This window comes from Aspergillus brasiliensis, assembly GCF_001889945.1.
Source record: "Aspergillus brasiliensis CBS 101740 unplaced genomic scaffold ASPBRscaffold_13, whole genome shotgun sequence".
Classification (NCBI taxonomy): Eukaryota; Fungi; Ascomycota; class Eurotiomycetes; order Eurotiales; family Aspergillaceae; genus Aspergillus; species Aspergillus brasiliensis.
Genome location: NW_027137454.1, coordinates 765129 through 782965, shown reverse-complemented (window position 1 = coordinate 782965; position 17837 = coordinate 765129). Strand labels below are relative to the sequence as shown.

The window sequence follows — 17837 nt, the reverse complement described above, 5'->3', positions numbered from 1 at the left end:
AAACCCGCGGAACATACAAACCAAAAAGATCGAAAAGAAACATCGTTATTGCTACTATGTAGTTGAAGAAAATGTAGATTTACTAATATTTTTAAATATATTCTCCCGCATGAAATCTCACATAATTGAATTATATAGGACATCTATATTACAATACTACTGGCGACTTTACATGCAGTATACCATTGAAATAGGTTAGAGACTAAATTCTGATATTAAGTTGCCTCTATTGCGAGAGATGTCTAGATGAATCCAAGAACATGGTTAAGTACACCACAGGATTCAGATATCAGATCAAAATATTAGCAACTCACCCAGACGTCAAACATAAGGGGAATTAGCCTCCAAAGCCTGTTTGCCGTATTGAACACGAGTGCAAACAATATGGATTAGCTCATCGGCAATACATCCTTAGCACATGTCACACACAGAATCAGCTAGGGAAGCCATCGATGCATGTATTACCCAAGATCATGCGGATATTTTCTTCCATGAAGCCCTGGTTGAAACCTTTCCCCACCACACCTTTAGGTTTGAACGGTCCTCAAACAACTGTCTCTGACCAGCTTGATAGAGCATATCCACCATCGGCATGTAGAAAATATCTACCAGGGAAAAGGACTCGCCCACCATGAATGGTTGCTGACCCAAGATTGTGTCCAGTACATCTAATTTCTCTTCAAGACGCTTGATGATCTGCAGGGCCAGCGGTTCGTCGCATGGTATTCCTCTCATTCTGAGGCTATGTTAGTACTAATCGTCTTGTTTCACTAACATATACTCACGGATTGAACATCTTCTGCATGAGAAGCTGCTCTGCAAGAGGGGAGAATTGAGAATACTCGACGGAAGCCCACTGCCTGAATAAGGCGCATTTTTCCACGTCTTCGGTTGGCGGAAGCAATTGAGGACCGTCATCGCGATATTTGGTGGCGAGATACTCGCCTACCGCTCTGGACTCTATGGAAAGAGTAGATATAGATTAATATATGTTACAGTGATGTGGTGGAGATATGAAACTTACCATAAAGCTTGAATGAGCCATCTTCAAGCAATGGGATGACGCCAAAAGGGTGGCTCTCCAAGTAGGAAGATTCCTGCCGTCATAGATTAATACACGCAGAGCCTAGTATAAGCATATTGAGTATCATCCAACCAACCTTGTGCTCCCCACGGAGGAAATCAATGGTTTGGAATTCAAACTTCACATTCTTTTCTGCCAGTACCAACAGGACTCGGCGAGTACAGATGGACAAAGGATGACCGAGTAGTTTGAGAGACATCTTGATATCAGAGGATTATTTCTCAACTGGCAACAAAAAGTCCAGCAGCAGATTTCAATATTGCTTCCCGACTTTGATTCTTATAACGTCATTATTGGACGGGTGTATTGGGTTGCTTACGATATCATAGCTGCTCGGTGTGTGACCCGGACGGAATTGCTTTCTTTTCCGTGATCCATCCATGAGCTTCTAAAACGTGAAGAACATGACGTGGACAATCGATGTCTACGGTGAATTGCCGTCAATCAAAGGGGAGGTCCATTAGCTCTGGCACGTGGATCGCTCAGTATAGCCACTTCTCGACAGTATAATTAGGTGACTAATAACCGTATTACAAATTGACGCCCGAATCCAGTCTCCGAGTACTACTCTCCGTCCGTCCGTCCGCCCGCCAGTCCGTCCGTGGACTGGGGATGTCGTAAGCTCCTTGGATACGTTTTTCACCGCTCACAGAAGGGAGTCGCTCACCCACAAAACATGTAGTATTCTTTCGTTCATCTTATCCAAGTGAGCCGATTTGATTGCATTTTCAATCACGACGAGCCCATCCTCGTTCAATGCCTCAAGTGCTGTCTGCAACTTATGAGACTCAACTGCCCTTGAGGCCAGCTCATTAACTATCGCCAAGGCGGATGAGGAGCGCTTGGTCTAGCTTGAAGCTTGAGCACTCATGGTGTCTTCTGCTTTGAAAGGGGTGATATCCTGTAACAATAGAGATCAGCTTCTGACAAGAGATCCCGATCTATTGTCAGTATACATTATTGGACGTTTCGATATATTAGACTTGTGAACTGGGGTACACACTTACATCGGCGGTATGTGGGGATACAGAACGTTGTTATGCCCGCTTGTTGGTAAGCTACATATCTATCCAAGATAGGACCCATCAAAAGCTCTCGGGCATCATATTGCCATGAGTTGTATATAAAATCCCTCTGGCATGATCGGGTGAGTCGGGGAGACCCATGGACGACGGGAAGCTTTGTACACGCTACAGAGTGAGCTGACCCCGAAGCGATTTCCTTGTTGACATGGCTAGAAACTAACGAGCCGTTTGCCCGACGGCGTAGCAACTATGACACCTTACAGGACGGCAAGACTATAGTCTCCTAGCTGAAGCTGCCCTGTTCATATTTTCTTCCGGCCTTTTTTCCATCCTGCCCGTCCACGTAATACCAGGCACTGTGAACAGTAGATCCTGCGATACACTCGCTCCCCTAGATTAAGTCTCTATATGCATCAGGATGTAAGAATAACCATCAAATCACCATTTCCACTCGCGCTCACTGCCTGATGAAGCTCGCGAGGTCAAGCGACGATTGACAGAAAGCTAATGTTCTGTAGACTGATGGGCACCGTGGAGAACAATGGTGGCAAGCTTGCCAACTTCACGGGATTTTAGCTGGCGCCGCCATCTAGTTACACTACAACTAGTAGATGATCAGGGGTGTCCTACCTGGGCCAAATGCTCACCACGCTGGGGTCTCCTGACCTCTCCTTTACTTTTGTTGCCATCACCTATCATTGGGACCAAGGTCAAGGATCATTCTGAGATGGTCCGACGACGGGCGATGCCGCTCTAAACTTCTCCAGACAGACAGTGATTATTTATCTTCAAGATATTTATCTTCAAGAGTTCATCACACTAACGGGTCAGTAAAACATCGTTTTCATATTAAATTCGACATGCTCTGTCTCATTGTTCAATAACTAATACCCGTATGTTCACCAATCAAGGCTGGTTCGAGCTACAATATGAGCGCCCGCACGATTCCTCTTTTGCCGCCGGGCTACCCGCCAGAGATTACAGGATATGTCGAGCCATGGATCGCGTCTCCAGGGGAACAGATCGATCTCAAGGTACGTCACAATCATGTATTTCAATCTAGGTGCTATCAGAATATTGTCCATCAGTAATTTAAGATGGTCGCTAACACATAGCTGACTCAAGGTGTCATCAACCGAGAAAGATCTTCAGTATCGTGTTGTGCGGCTGATACATGGCCCCCAAGGTGACAATTTCGATGATATGACTCAAGAAACGATTGCCGACATCCCTCATGGCAACTTCACTGGGAGATATCAGGTCGCCTCTCCGGGATCATATGCTGTTATTCCCCAGCGGGATTACGGGATCGGCCAGGATGGTGTGAATATTGCTCTGTATTTCCAGGTCCATCTTGTTGAAGAAGCTACACATATCCAAACGATCTTGTCGACGTTGGATGTCTCATCTAAAAGCGGCTTCGCCGCCGTCCTAACAGAGCAAGGCTACGTTGAATTTTGGATCGGAACCGGACCATCCATCGAAGTAGTACCCACGAGCTTCAAGCCAATTGTGAAAGAATGGACAGGGCTGAATTTCACCATACAGGCGGATACGGTGAGCTTCAAGCTGACTCCTATTCCATCTTTCTGCCAGAAGGTTCGGTCCCCGGTGATGGGTAGTGTAACACTCGCGGAGAACGCAAAGATCCAACGAAGCTGTATTCTTACTTTCGCGGCCAGCTATGCAGAGAGCTCCAACCAGAAAAGTAAAAAGCCAGTGAACTTTTTCAACGGCCGGATTGGAGGTCCTGAACTTCGTTCATCCTCGTCGGAGGGGCCTATACTCGCCAAGTGGGACTTTGCTTTGGCAATGACCACCGAAACCATCATCGATATTTCTGGAAACGGAGCTGAGGGGCACCTAGTCCAAGCCCCAACCAGGGCGGTCTCTGGACATGACTGGAACGGCGCAGAGTCGGATTGGACCAAGTCCATCAACGGCTACGATGCCGTACACTTTCACGAGGATGACCTGGATGATGCGGCCTGGGAAACGGACCTGAGTCTCTCGCTGCCCTCGACGCTGAGATCTGGCGCGTACGCCGTCGTGGTAGAAGCAAGAGGACTTAGCTTGAAAGACTCTATTCCCTTCTTCGTCCGTCCAACCCATTTGACCAGCTCAGCGTTGGGCGCAAAGGTCGCCTACATTCTTTCCACGTTAACCGTAAGTTCTGAAAAGGTTTTGCGTCCTTGGGGCTCGCCATATCTGATTTGATCAATCTATCTCAGTATCTCGCGTACGGCAACGAGCACGTGTACGACAGAATGCACTTACAACCTGAGACATACCCATGGGTTGTGAAAAGAGACGAACATGCCTACAAGACTGAGCGAAGGGTGGACGTTGGTCTTTCTTGCTACGATGTTCATAACGATCGATCTGGCGTGATACATTCCTCTGCCAAAAGACCGATTTTGAATTTGCGGCCGGACTATTTGAGCTGGAACCTCCATCGCCCTCGCGGATTAAGTGCTGACCTTATCTTAATGGAGTTTCTGGAGCGGAGTGGCATCCCCTACGACGTCGTGACAGATCACGACCTGCATGTTGGAGGAGCAGGGGCCTTACAGCGGTATCAAACCGTCCTCACAGGGTCTCATCCGGAATATCACACCGTCGAGTCTCTCTTTGCCTATTCGAACTATGTGAAGGCAGGCGGCAATCTCATGTACTTGGGTGGCAATGGCTTCTACTGGAGTTGCGCCATCCCTTCTGGAAACTTGCATCGTGTTGAGATTCGACGAGGTGATCAGGGAGTCCGGTCATTCACGATGCCTGGAGGCGATCGCGTTTTCAGCGCAAATGGACAGCTTGGGTTGCTCTGGCGTTCCCGTGGTCTAGCAGCCAACAGACTAGTTGGTGTAGGGTGTTGTGCGGGCGGCTCGGTAAGCATAAGCTCTTTCTCCATTTCCTGCGAACTTGAACATCATCCGGCTGGATCTATTTAACCAATCACAACTCTACAGGGTCCTGGCGTTCCTTACAGGCGAACAGACGCAGGTCGCGACCCACAGTTTTCTTGGATGTTCCAAGGCATCGCAGAAGACGAGCTACTTGGAACAGAAGGCTTCGGAGGTGGCGCTAGTGGGGATGAAGTTGACAAATGCGACTACGGCGTTGGTAGTCCCCCTAACACGCTTGTCGTAGCCACGAGCGTGGGACATCCGGACCAATTTGGCATCTTCCCGGAGGAAGTTGAGTATCCCATGCTCAAAACGGTTGGCACTCAGACGAACGAAATCAGATCTGACATTACGTACTACGAGGCAGGCGGAGGTGGCGCCGTTTTCAGCGTGGGCAGCATCAATTGGTTAAATTCCCTCGGTTGGAACCATTTCCAAAACAACGTCGCTACACTGACGGGCAATGTCTTGAGGGAGTTTGTACGCCGACATAGATAGGTTGTTTCGCAGAACAAGAAAACCCCGTTCTACACTTATCCTCCCACTTGTATGAGTGAGCAGGGTGTGACGGTGAACGATGATCGAATTCGCAATGTTGGTTGGTTTCTGAATAATGTACATAACAAACAAGATATGAGAAAAGGAAAGCCAAAAGGCAAAAGGCAAATTGCAGTGCCCATGATCGAAATAATAGACGCGAAAAATAAAATTTGAATAGCTACCCTAGCGTGGCATATTGAAACTCTTGTTAAAGGTCGATGTTCGGGCCCTGAAGAGTATCAGACTGGTAAGCTACGAGGATTGCTTGAGTATTACAGTATTGGCTATGGTGGAACCGTGAGCATCCATGCAGGCAAAAGAAAGCTCATCGCCTCAGGTTCTCAGCAGCGATGCGACGCGATGTGAAATATGAAAGTAGTGGTAGAATTGTCATCAAGGCCGGGCGGAAAGAATGCTATTGTTCTACCTGAACAATTCGGCATGCTTTCATCCAAATCAAAGCCGAAACGAATTGGGAAGGGCATTTGAGAGCTTGCAGGGAGCTGCATTCTTTGTGAAAAGTCAAGACATGAAGGTCGGATTGGAGCCACTCTGTTGAGTAGAAATATTGGTCCTCGCCTGTATCAACCAAGCTCTATTTGACCAATGAACTAGTGTTCAATACGGGCATTATATCATATCTGTTTCATCTATCTATTGAAGAATCTGATAATTTTGCTGCAATTTGCGCCTGCGGCACACGAAGGGTCTATTTCCACGCTGCTGATAAAAGTCGATTACCACTTGGCGATGGATCTTTTAACTGGGAGGCCATCATTCAGACCTTGGTAGAATGTGGACACAACAGATGCTTGACAGTGGACGTTTTCCCTTCAATTGACCGGACGTCTGTTTGAAATTCCGGATCAAAGTAGCCTGAGAAGGACGATGCTAGTATCTTCGGTCAGCCATCGATATCACATGTGTTCTATCTGATAAGCCTCCTTATACGTATAGTCCGTTGGGATCTACGAACAGAAAGCTCTAAATTGATGCTCCGGCCTCTACCAAATGCGCTTGAAATAGACAATAACCCTCCGTTATATGTCGCCAGCACAAACTCTTTTATTCCACTAATCAAAGACACAATATCTGGCGACAATCTGCTCCTGGTTTGACCCCAGGAAAAGAAGGAGCATCGTGACTTGGCATCTTCTGAAGTATGGTGCAACGTTGCGCTGACCATTATCTGAGAGGTGACAAAAACGATTGGATCGTATGTTTCCACGTTGCGCCGTTGTGCCCCACCAGTGATTTTTCTGGAGATGATGATATTTAGCTGAATGGCTGCGGGTACATTACTTCATATCATACATAGTCCGGAGTAGGTTAGTATTTACTTGTGGTCATCTGAATCATTGTCACGTTTTTTATGTTTGATGCCCAACTTCGCCATGTCCACACTTGAAGATTCATACACTATCTCATTATCTCCTTTAGTTCTCACCCACCCCACTGTCTCTGAACGTTTACGAATTTGGAAGGCTGCATATCCCCATTGGGGTGATGCACTCACCTTCGACGACTATATCACTCGTGAAGTTAAGAATCTAGAGATTTGTCAAGAAAGCCAAGGCAACTTCGACAACTGGATCCTCACCGACGATAGTGCTGCCGATCAGCGACCTCTCTTCTCCTCGTGTGAAACTTTCAAGAAGCGAGCGTTCATATGTGGCAAAGAGGGGGGCTTGAGGGATGGGACCTGCTGTGCTGTCGCGAGTGTGTTTACCTTTCCTGAGTATCAAGGTAGGGGATACGCCAAGAAAATGATGACACTACTCGGTCAGGAGATACGAAAATTCGCAGATTTCTCCGTCTTGTGGTCTGATATCGGACCTAAATTCTACCACTCTGTAGGGTGGAAGCCATTTGAAAGCACCTTTATCCAACTACCGGCAATTAGCCACAATGCGATATTTGAGGATGGGCTAGAGGCCATTAAGATCGAAGACCTCCCACATCTTATAAAACGGGACGAGAAGATCCTTCTGAAACAATTAGAGGTTCCATCCGATAAAATTCGAGTTCTCATCTTGCCGGACTTGGACACAATTAAATGGCATCTTTTCCATGAGGCTTTCAGTTGTCAACATGTTCTCTCCCGCAAACCAACGATCCATGGCGCCATCTACACATCTCCAAACTACCCACGTGCTCAGATCTGGGCCATTTGGACGCGAAAGATCTACGGACAGGAGTGCGAAAGTAACACAATTCATGTTCTCCGTCTTGTGATCGAGGATGAGAACATATCCAGTGATGCCTTGAAGAGGGGTATAAGCACTCTTTTTCGCATGGCGCAAAAGGAGGCAAATGAATGGGCTTGCGGCACTGTGGAAATTTGGAATCCCAGTGATCGAGTCCGAAAAGCCGCAGAAGGAATCGAAGGGCTAGGAGCAAAACTTGTCACTCGAGAGAATCATCATCTCAGTTCCATGCTGTGGCTTACGGAAGGCTCTATTGACGAAGTCGACTGGTTTTGCAACGAAGGATTTGCTTGGTGTTAAGAGGATCTATCTGTGACTGCATTTATTCTATCTATTCCACCTGAAGTCCGGGCTTCTTTATAACATATGTCTCGCTGGATATCTCACTCCGACGATGTTTCTGCTAATGAATCAATATCACACCTGGAGTTTTAATGCCAGTTCGTGATGCCGTGAAAGGGGTCTACTACGACCCATATAATAGATTTTGTATTTGACGGCAGCCTTGATATTGACAACAGTATCTCTAAAACCAATGACAGTCATTCGAATTCTTATACCGTTGTTGATGCGCCGATAAGCGGGCACATCCAAGACTAGTAGGCATATTAGTCCTTTGTCATAGCTGGATGGAAAAGGTTTTGCCCTGCGATGTCAGCCTACATCCCTATATACAATGGTTACTGGCTGTGGCGTCCAGCCCCATGATACCTTCCCAGCTTGCGTTCTATGCCCGAGAATTACTATGACACCAATCATGCGTTCCTATTATAGGAAACGGTGGCGCTTTCCGTGACCCACATTCTCGCATCGAAATGTTCCATAAATGGAAGGGAAATTGCTACCATTGCACAATCTGTATGTACTAGTAATCTGTCGGGTTATCCAAGTCTTCTTCTTGCCGGGTACGTGAGGGTAGAGTGCCTGCTCCGCGAAAACGCCGACATATTCAAGGCAGGCATTCAGCCAGTAAGTCTGTGGTAGCTACGTAACTATGCTTTCTATGACTACCTTGATCTGAACGATGATCCAGTGCGCACCGGGGGCAAGCCGCAAGAGCACATTGGGGATCGACCACGCCATTTTGACACCGCTTACCATGGCCCTCACCATGGCCGATATTGCCATGAGGCTGTTCGCGAATACCCTGCACCGTTGTAAGAATGGATCACAGCCTCCGAAGGCCGCCCGGCCAATTGAGAAGCGAATGGGTGGAAGGGGTGCTGCAAATACATACATTGGGCCAGTTTCGCGTGGCCTTTGAGCCGTTCACGATCCCGACAGACCAACTAGGGGCATCCAGTTCCATTTTTAGTTAACGGTAAATATCCATTTTGCTGGCACATGATTTGAGTCGGCTGCAGATGCCGAGCGGTGTTGGTCTTGCAATGTTGGTAGTGGCTTCAGTCCTGCAGTGTGAAAAAAGGCGCTTGGCTACGAATGTCAGATTAGCACAGGGGCTGATGATTGTCTCGATAATTGAAGGTATGATGCCCAGAGAATGCACTGTTTGGCTAGGTATCATGTTAGTTGGTCTTTGAGGATAGGATGAGGGCATGTGCTTGCTTAATGATGTGGTGTGGTACACATTAAGCTTAGGTCGACACAGGGCGATTATATTTTGTTGGAGACACTTCTAATTGGCTTTGCAGTACTGCCCAGAGAGAGCAGCTGGAAGGGCGGGAAAGCGGCAGAGACTATGTAATCTACCAGTGGATTATGCATCGGAAGATCTATACCCAAGCGATTAGATGCGTCTGGCGCTGGAAAGAGTGTATGGATACGCGGTGATATCATAGGCGAATAGCATCGCGTGTTTTATAAGCATATTAGCAAGCAAAACGCGTCCTTTTCTTGATGGATAATTTCAGCGCATATCTACCTACCCTCGACTATGCGCCACCGGCATCTAACATCAAGGTGTTCTTTTGCCCGGAAAATGCGACGTCAATTTATCGGCTATTGGACTGAGTTATCCAGAACATAAGCGCCATGATTGGAAGAAATGGATAACATAGATAATTAATATGATTGACCGTGGTGTCAATCCTGAAGAGAGAATGAGCCCATATTGTACCCTCCACTCCATTACTTATGTGACACTGGGAACTACGTGTAGATACATCAGTTAGTTTCCAGCAGACTAGTCAGCGGAGACCGAGAGGCATGAAGTCACGCACGGCAGCTCCAGCGCTTCTCCCATCTCAGTATTCGCTGCGGAATACACTCTATTCCCGAAGAATAAGCTATTGTCACAACCTAGGCCTGGCGTATGACGTGCTCGATCGGACAATACAGAACTGATTTGAGAGAAGCACGACGATTTGTCCGAGCACTAATGAGACGTCTGAGCCAGAATCGCTTGAACTTAGACCTCCGTATCAGAGCCCGATCGAGCGGCTTCCTTCGGGTAGAGATACACAGGAAGTTATGTCTTTGGATGAATTCCTACATACACCAGACGAAAACGACGTTGCACAGCCTGATTTATCTGACATCATTGCTCATTTTTGTAATGACAGTCACGGTGATGGTGCCCAGGATGACAAATACATGCTGGCCCTCAGCAGGCAGGCGAAGCGTTTCCCCAGCGGTATCGAAGACTTCTGAAATCTCAACAAAACCAAACCCTATTGGGCCTGGATATATCTAGGCTAGATTGTCACAGGAAGCTCCAATGCGCCATCGACACTATAGATTCAAATTCAGACACCCCAGTTGTATTCTCCAAAACCTGACAATTGAAATCAACTGGATCTGGTTGGTTAAAGCTTAGATATGAGACATGTTCACCCTGTACGTCAGAGGCAGCAAGATGAATCGCGCCCTGATCTTCGGTTCCCAGGAGGTCTACCTCTGCGTATCTGTTTGCGGTAGTACGGGCAAGAGCAGGTAATGCTGCTGGTTCTCTACCATTGTGTTCCTGCGGAGCCCCAGTTTGTGATCGGATGGTAATTGCCCTTCGCAGTAACCGTTGTAAGGGTCGCCACAACATTCCCCTCTTCCCATTTCTCTGAGACAAATGCCACTTTCGTTGTACTAAGTCGACCGCCCTCCATGCTTCATCTGCGAATGTACTCGTCGGTCGGATACATAATTCCGAAAGCAGAAAAGCAACATAAGACCAATGTGCATTGGCATGGAATAACCAACTCCATCGATGCATGCATATATCCCTTTCCAGTAAGAACGAAGCCTGGATCACCTCAAGTGACAAGTGAACCAATTTATTTCTAGACTGCGCAGAGATATCTTGCAGCGCGAGGGGGCGGACAGGCTGGTGAAAATAAATGTTGATCCATAAATTAGCGAGAAGGAGTCGAGAAATCAATACACAGACTTTCTGAAACGGGATAGACTCATCACAAAAGCTGGTATACATGTGTTGAATCCGATCACTAATTCCCTCGGCCATCTCCTCGAGGCTTTGCGGAGTAGCTCGGTCGCTAGAGCTCAACGAAATGGCAGAGGTCACTTGATTGAGGACAATTGCTACCTCGCATCGAATAAGGCAGAACGTCATGTTAGTAAAGCCTGTTTGCGGTTGTACAGGTTCCATCATCTCTGGGTAGATACACTCATCATTCACGTTAGAAGGAACCTTGGTACTGTATGTCTCCTCTGAGATTTGCCTGTCAGTTCCATGTTCTTCTGACGACCGCATATCCAACAGCAGGATATGCCACCATAATCGTCGGCGCATTTCCGTGTCAAACGACGTCAGTCCAAACTGAGCTCCATCACGATGGAGACCAAGATATTGGCCAATCCGCACGACCATGCTTGTCATAGACCAGACGAATCGGGTATTATCCTCTCGGCGTACTGTCATCAGAAATAGTACCACAGCTTGTAGTAAGACCGTGCTTTGCGTGCTCAACAGGTCTGCCTCCGCGATAGCCTGTTGAACAGCAAAACGGAATTTGGTCACTAAGACATCTCGACCCACACCGAGCTCACGATGGCATTCATCGGCGGGCAGGCTTACAGCCGCGGCATGATAGATGGCAAACATCAAAGTCTTAATGACTTTATCCGCAGCGCGCCCATGCTGAACAATATCCATGATAAGCTCTCGTACTGTAGGCCAATGAAGTAAAGGCAACAATGTAGCAACATTTTCCTCATAGGTCTTGATGAGGTAGCAGGCCTTGTCTGCCGGTGGTAAGAATTTATGTAAGTATCTACAGGGAGAAGTAATGGGGAAAAGAAACCCCTGAAACTGAGCATTCGTGGCCAAGGGGCGTTCCGACTCGTCTTCTGATGTTGAGTCCAATACATCCTGCATTTCCTCAACCTAGGAAGGTTAGTATGGCGAAAGATTCAGAGATATATGTACCTACATCATTTGCAAGGACATTCCAAATTGTACTGCTCACATATCGGCTTTTCCCTTTTTGCATGGCTAGGCGACCAGATTCAGAAAGAACTTTATGTGTTAAAGGAGTAGGAAAGACCGTTTCCGGAGATTCGTGTTCGGCGTGAATCGTGCGACTTGAGGCTGCCTGGTCGCGCTTCCTCATAAGGGGATCAGAAGGACTCATAGAACTCTTTCCAGACAAAGTGCTTATCCCGGACATGTGTTCGACCCTTTCCTCAAGCCTTTCAATGCGAGCCTCGATATCAGTACTCAAGGTCCGGGTGACTCTGCGACGCCGCCGTCTGACCTCTTGGAAGATACATTGTGTTTTGTTTCGAAGACACGTTGAGCACGGTTGAATACGATCACAGCGTACTTTCCTCAGTCTGCATTGGACACAACTGTGTCGAGGGATCTCTCCAAGGGTTGAGGGCCGGCGGTCATGTACTGACCTTAGTGAGTCGTTTCTCAAAGATTCCATAGGATATGGCAGGTATAGTGTCCCTAAGATTATCTCGGCGGTGTGGGAGATCGCAATTGACGGTCGCCTCGGAAGCTTCGGTATTATCTGTTTTGGAACCTACCAGCGAATATATCACCATGACTTGTTATGTCGATAGGGAGGGAGAGCATTGGCTTAAGAAAGCACGATACCACTGAGCGATGCTAATTACTCATCAATTGCCAGGAACACAGCGTTGCCGTCGGCCCGAAACCTCACGGACTACCGAACGCCGTAAGCCCCGAAAGTTTAAATTCGTGGAATTCTCCACGCCTATACAACTTACATTCCTCTGCAGGGCCTATGAACTTTGGATTGACAACCTATGTGACCAAAATGCGATAATTCGCTATCATGTCTATTTCTAATCTAGCATTATAGTCTGGTACAGTGCGACGTAATCGACATGACTCGATTTGTCATGCTTATAATTGCATGATTTTCACCTGAACTTGGCAGGTTTCGTGTCTTAAACAGCCTAATACATATCTTAGTCCCCAGAAATATTTTTGGCAGAGTCTTCAAATTTTATGCACCTATTCTTCAGTAGACAACCGAACCCTGAGCATGTCTGCTTCTATTGCCGCTCCCGCTGTCATCGTCGTAGGTGCCAGTGGTAACCTCGGCCCGTTCATTGTCCAAGAGTTGTTGAGGCAGAAAGCCAAGTTTTCTCGCATCGCAATCCTTTCGGCACCAGAGAAGAAAGGCAAATTTGATAACGCTGCCAAAAGCGGGATCGATATTGTCCTGGGGAGCTACAAAGAAGCAAAGTCTTACCAAGGTGCTCTGAACAATTTCTGGATTTCCCTTCTAGATTATTAACTGTTTATAGGGTTTGATGTCGTGATATCCCTTGCTGGCAATTCAATCATGGTCGACCAGCCGCAAATGATCGATGCGGCCATCGAGGCGGGTGTTACTCATTTTTACCCATCGGAATTTGGAGTCGATATAAGTCAGCCGGCTTTTCTCCAGGAGCGTTACTTCCGAGACAAACATTTGACTCGCGAGCATTTGCGAAAAACGGCAAGAAAGGTTCCTGGATTTGTCTTCACGGAGATGATTATCGGAGCTTTTGCCGAGACATTCATTTTGTCAGATGTCTTTGGGCTTGACAGGCAAGGTCGAACATTCACCTACTACGGAGACCTTGACGATGTCAAATCCATCTCCTCTATGGAAGAGTGAGCTTATGTCCATTACTGTCCTGCCTTTCAAGATAATACTGACAAGTTCAATATTTTAGTACTGCGAAGTATACCGTTGACTCGATCCTTTTGCCCGTCGAGGCTGGGATCACAGAGCGAACATTGAAGGTTCCAAATGGGAACTATACGATTCGCGAACTAGTGAAAGTCCTGAGTGAGCTTGATGGTACTCAATATGAGACCCGCGTATTTCCGGTCAGTGAAGCGAGAAAACAGCAAGAATCAGCTCGTTTGGCTGGATCAACGGAGCTTGAACTAGCATTTTCTTTGAAGTCGCTGTTTTCAGGTCCATTCGTCGTTGTTCCCAAGCCGTGGCAGAATGACATGTTCACATTCAAGCAGAAGAATCTAGTGGAAATGATCCAGGAGTGCATCTGATAGGTATCATATTTCCTATTTTCGTTCTCCATCAAGAGTTGGATTAGTACTTGGTCGTCGGGAATTTGCTATTATGTTTCACATGCCTGATGGCTGATACCTGCTACCGCAGGCATCTTTTATGTCTTTAACCCGTCTCTCATCCTCTGACACTCTCTCCTTCTTTCCTCCCCCATGCTTAGTTGGTTCGTTAAATGCTACTACCTTGATGTTGTCTCTTCGTACCTGAGGTGTAAGATTTGCCTTCATTAGTTTGTTTAGAGCTATGATAAAAGAGTTTACGACCTGGACTGCTTTAAGGAACATGTAGGTTACTACGTAGCGGACGTTTCTCGTTTGCCCAAAGAGAAATACGTAATATCATAAACTAAAGCGCACTAACAGGTACAGCCGCTTCAAACGCCGATAAAAAGCATCAAAGTGCAGATATACAAAGACGTGGTGATCCGCATGTCATGTAGACGCGAGAATTGAGACTTATAGATTATCCAGTCACCACTTCAACTGGGACTAGATGCATGGTCTTTATGCCTAGTCGACATTGAATCGTATGGCCAACTGGGGAAACGCTACGTAGAATTCCTTACATTATGCCACAATGTGGAGTGAGTTAGCGGAAGGTCTCGCTCTTCGGGGTTTCGGATTAGCGCATTCATCACACCGAAAGTCCCTTGTATATCCCGAAAGCCGAAGGACAGCCGATTCAGTGCGCTGAATTCCGCCATATCTGTTGATTATAAAGAACGGTATCACTCGTCCTTTCTGGCAAAGACTTTAATTCCTTACTCCCATCCCCTACCGTCCCTCCACATAAGCCAAAAAGCTGCAGCAGAATTGTCATCAATACCGAATTAACCTTTGCCATGGCAAGATTAGAGGAGAATGAACTGGAGGAACTTGTAATTCCTATATGGCATGATGAGCTTGAGGGACTCCGTTTGCACGTGGTGCTTAGATGGAGCATAGTTGGTAAGTACATTGATTTCCAACATGCAAGCGGTCCGCTAGAAAAGCTTGATCTTGAAGAGACTCATATGGTATAGTCTTCCTTTTAGCCGGATTCATCCTCAGCGTTCTTTCCCTCTTTTCAGGGGTACTATCTCGAACAGAAAATAATCTGGGTGCTCTGAAAATATTGATTGTTGATTTCGATTGCTCGATGGTTCCATATGATGATATTGAGCCTATCATTGGCCCAATGATCACTGACATTATCATGGAGGACTTTTCCTCAGCTCGCCAGAGTCCGACCTTGATTCAATACACTCCGCACAGCTTTCAAAATGACCCGATGGCAGTCCGACGAGCCGTCTATGAAGAGCAGGTGTACGCAGCAGTGGTCATCAATGCGAACGCAACAAGTTCCTTACAAGCCGCTGTAATGTCTGGAAATACATCTTACGATCCTCTCGGCATTGCGCAGGTTGTCTATAATTCTGCCCGTGACGAGAATACCTATTATTCCTACATAATCCCCACGTTATCTCAACTGCAAACGAAAGTCATCACCAAATTTGGGCCACGTTGGATCGAAATGATGCGAAGCAGTGGATCTCTCAATGATTCTCGAATACCCACCCAAGCATTGAATCCTTCCATTGGCTTCACAGAAATCGATCTACGACCCTTCAGCCCGGCCGTTGCGACACCATCTGTCAGCATCGGGCTGATATATTTGATAATTATTGCATACTTTGCATTTCCTTTTTTGATGCCCATTCATAATCGTCTCAACAATAAGAGACAGGGCCATCCTGTGAAAACTTCACATATGTTACTCTGGCGTCTAATGTCGAATTTTGTCGCCTACCTTATCCTCTCGTTTTTCTATTCCCTCGTCCCTCTCGCATTTGGCATCCCATTTTCCAATTCCCGTGGCGTCGAAACGGAGGTGATAATGAATGGAAATGCGTATGGAAAAGGTTCGTTCATGGTTTATTGGATGTTGAACTGGGTCGGTATGACGGCCCTGGGTCTTCCAAGCGAGAATATGGCCATGATAATAGGGGTACCCTGGAGTGCACTGTGGCTTACATTCTGGGTAATTTCCAATGTATCGACGGGTTTTTATCCTCTGGATCTCGCACCAGGGTTTTATAAATGGGGCTACATCTGGCCTCTTCACCGCAGTAAGTCCATAAACCCAGATCACGTGCATGGTTGTGTTTCCAGTAAAGGTGCTGATGTCTTTGAATGAATGAATTATCAGTAGTCGAAGGCTCGCGGACAATACTATTTGGCACACAATCACGTATCGGACTCGATTTTGGTGTGCTCTTTGGCTGGGTTGGCGTTTCAATCTTGTTATTCCCCTTTGCAGCCGCGATTGCAGACTGGAGACCTGTTCCCAAGAAGTAACTTTGATATCTTAAAGTCATCCTGTTTGTGAAAGAAGGTTAGGAAAGTAAGGGCTATCGATAAATTTATAAGCGAAAACGTAATCACTGAACCCAGGGTCCAAATTGAAAAAGCTATATGGCTCAAGAAGAGAGAACAAGTGCTACGAACCGGAGTTAGTGGTAAAATAACACCTACAAATCATCCAAACATGGCCCATTCGCAATCTCAATTATTCTATCGTTGCTTTTCATAGTGAAACGTCATCAAATTTTGAAAATCCGGCGCGCAAAAACGTTCACAGTCGAGAGCCGAAGGGTCCCACCACCAGACAGTTGAAGTGCTATTCAACCTCCATGACGAAGGATAGCACCGCCCAAAGGAGTGCCGATGAGAATGTCCAAATTACCCATTGCACTAATCATACCCATCCGGACCCCGGCAATTCCGATGCTGGGACCGAGTCTAACAACAATTCTAAATGGTAGTGTCATAAATCCTCCGGCAAATATGCCTTATAGTAAAATGAATATTATGAGGCTGGTTGTGTTTTCGATCCCGGCCCACGCGAAGTATAGGACAGCAAGGGCAGAGAACATTGGTATCAACATGTTCATCGGCCCGTCTTGTCTGCCCCATACTATTGAAAAGGAAGTGAGATTAGGATTGGCCATAAGGGGGAATAAGGAGGGGAAACGTGCATACATAAGGTATAACTCGACCTGCCAACGTCGCGGCATTGAGGATGGGTAGGAGACAGAATGGAAGCATGGAGAACATTCCATAATTAATGGCGTATGTTGTTATAGTATCTGCACAACTAGTATTGAACGATAAATCCCTACTAGCGCTGCTATGCAGGCCATCTCATAACCTTGCATTTTTCCTGAGCAGTCCGGTCCCAGTAAGTTCTGAGTATATAACTAGAAAGCTATATAGAAATTTGTGATGGCGAGCGGAGTGTCTGAGGCATGTGATATACTTCTATTTACTTGATTTATTTTATTCTGCTTATTTATTTTTATTATTTATGTATATATTTTTATACTCTCTCCTTCCCCTTCCTATATTTGATATTCTAGTTAGATATGCTAATAAGACTCACTTAACCAGTTATAATATAATATTGTGAAAGAACAACCCTGTCTACACCTCATAGGCTTACCGAAGTGGTGCAGTCCTATATAGGGTAAAGTCGTGAGGTTATTAATGACGATTCCATACCTATCCGGGTGCTATAAGATAGCGATTTGCTGTACTGTACTACTAATCCTGTAAGGATCAGTCTAT

The 17837-nt window shown here is 46.4% G+C and overlaps 8 protein-coding genes across 8 annotated transcripts; 5 read left to right on the top strand and 3 right to left on the bottom strand.

The window, feature by feature from the left end:
- Positions 1-231: 231 nt before the first annotated feature.
- ASPBRDRAFT_160340 (uncharacterized protein) lies at positions 232-1296 on the bottom strand. The gene is made up of 4 exons (XM_067619470.1): positions 1161-1296; positions 1025-1097; positions 786-960; positions 232-736 (listed from the first exon to the last, which is right to left on the bottom strand). Exons 1-4 carry the CDS (start codon positions 1281-1283, stop codon positions 472-474), a joined length of 636 nt encoding a protein of 211 aa, XP_067475617.1. The 5' UTR covers positions 1284-1296; the 3' UTR covers positions 232-471.
- Positions 1297-3038: 1742 nt separating this feature from the next.
- Positions 3039-5596, top strand: ASPBRDRAFT_660080 (N,N-dimethylformamidase beta subunit family domain-containing protein; the record flags this gene model as incomplete). The annotated part of the gene is made up of 4 exons (XM_067628631.1): positions 3039-3143; positions 3235-4275; positions 4341-4997; positions 5079-5596. The coding sequence occupies 4 exons, from the start codon at positions 3039-3041 to the stop codon at positions 5511-5513; spliced, it is 2238 nt and encodes a 745-aa protein (XP_067475616.1). The 3' UTR covers positions 5514-5596.
- Positions 5597-6199: 603 nt separating this feature from the next.
- On the top strand, positions 6200-6412 carry ASPBRDRAFT_133921 (uncharacterized protein; the record flags this gene model as incomplete). The annotated part of the gene is made up of 1 exon (XM_067618561.1): positions 6200-6412. A coding segment is annotated over one exon (213 nt), but the record flags the coding sequence as incomplete, so codon positions are not given.
- Positions 6413-6869: 457 nt separating this feature from the next.
- On the top strand, positions 6870-8304 carry ASPBRDRAFT_47301 (GNAT family N-acetyltransferase). Its single transcript, XM_067625828.1, has one exon. It carries the CDS (start codon positions 6950-6952, stop codon positions 8060-8062), a length of 1113 nt encoding a protein of 370 aa, XP_067475614.1. The 5' UTR covers positions 6870-6949; the 3' UTR covers positions 8063-8304.
- A 2110-nt stretch (positions 8305-10414) lies between these two features.
- On the bottom strand, positions 10415-12669 carry ASPBRDRAFT_185386 (uncharacterized protein). The gene is made up of 2 exons (XM_067620044.1): positions 12106-12669; positions 10415-12059 (listed from the first exon to the last, which is right to left on the bottom strand). Exons 1-2 carry the CDS (start codon positions 12601-12603, stop codon positions 10425-10427), a joined length of 2133 nt encoding a protein of 710 aa, XP_067475613.1. The 5' UTR covers positions 12604-12669; the 3' UTR covers positions 10415-10424.
- Positions 12670-13191: 522 nt separating this feature from the next.
- On the top strand, positions 13192-14210 carry ASPBRDRAFT_33635 (uncharacterized protein; the record flags this gene model as incomplete). Its single annotated transcript, XM_067623146.1, has 3 exons — positions 13192-13405; positions 13457-13808; positions 13871-14210. 3 exons carry the CDS (start codon positions 13192-13194, stop codon positions 14208-14210), a joined length of 906 nt encoding a protein of 301 aa, XP_067475612.1.
- An 805-nt stretch (positions 14211-15015) lies between these two features.
- Positions 15016-16568, top strand: ASPBRDRAFT_660070 (SNG1 family protein; the record flags this gene model as incomplete). Its single annotated transcript, XM_067628630.1, has 3 exons — positions 15016-15179; positions 15254-16339; positions 16420-16568. Exons 1-3 carry the CDS (start codon positions 15074-15076, stop codon positions 16566-16568), a joined length of 1341 nt encoding a protein of 446 aa, XP_067475611.1. The 5' UTR covers positions 15016-15073.
- Positions 16569-16894: 326 nt separating this feature from the next.
- ASPBRDRAFT_133988 (uncharacterized protein) lies at positions 16895-17062 on the bottom strand (the record flags this gene model as incomplete). Its single annotated transcript, XM_067618566.1, has 1 exon — positions 16895-17062. A coding segment is annotated over one exon (168 nt), but the record flags the coding sequence as incomplete, so codon positions are not given.
- Positions 17063-17837: the final 775 nt, after the last annotated feature.

Excerpts from the sequence above, each read along its gene's own strand:
- ASPBRDRAFT_47301 (XM_067625828.1), top strand. The coding sequence starts at position 6,950 with ATGTCCACACTTGAAGATTCATACACTATCTCATTATCTCCTTTAGTT.
- ASPBRDRAFT_185386 (XM_067620044.1), bottom strand. The coding sequence starts at position 12,603 with ATGGAATCTTTGAGAAACGACTCACTAAGGTCAGTACATGACCGCCGG. Across the intron at positions 12,060-12,105 it reads GGAATGTCCTTGCAAATGAT|GTTGAGGAAATGCAGGATGT; the intron begins GTAGGTACATAT and ends TAACCTTCCTAG.
- ASPBRDRAFT_160340 (XM_067619470.1), bottom strand. The coding sequence starts at position 1,283 with ATGTCTCTCAAACTACTCGGTCATCCTTTGTCCATCTGTACTCGCCGA. Across the intron at positions 961-1,024 it reads TGGCTCATTCAAGCTTTATG|AGTCCAGAGCGGTAGGCGAG; the intron begins GTAAGTTTCATA and ends CTCTTTCCATAG. Across the intron at positions 737-785 it reads ATGCAGAAGATGTTCAATCC|AATGAGAGGAATACCATGCG; the intron begins GTGAGTATATGT and ends ACATAGCCTCAG.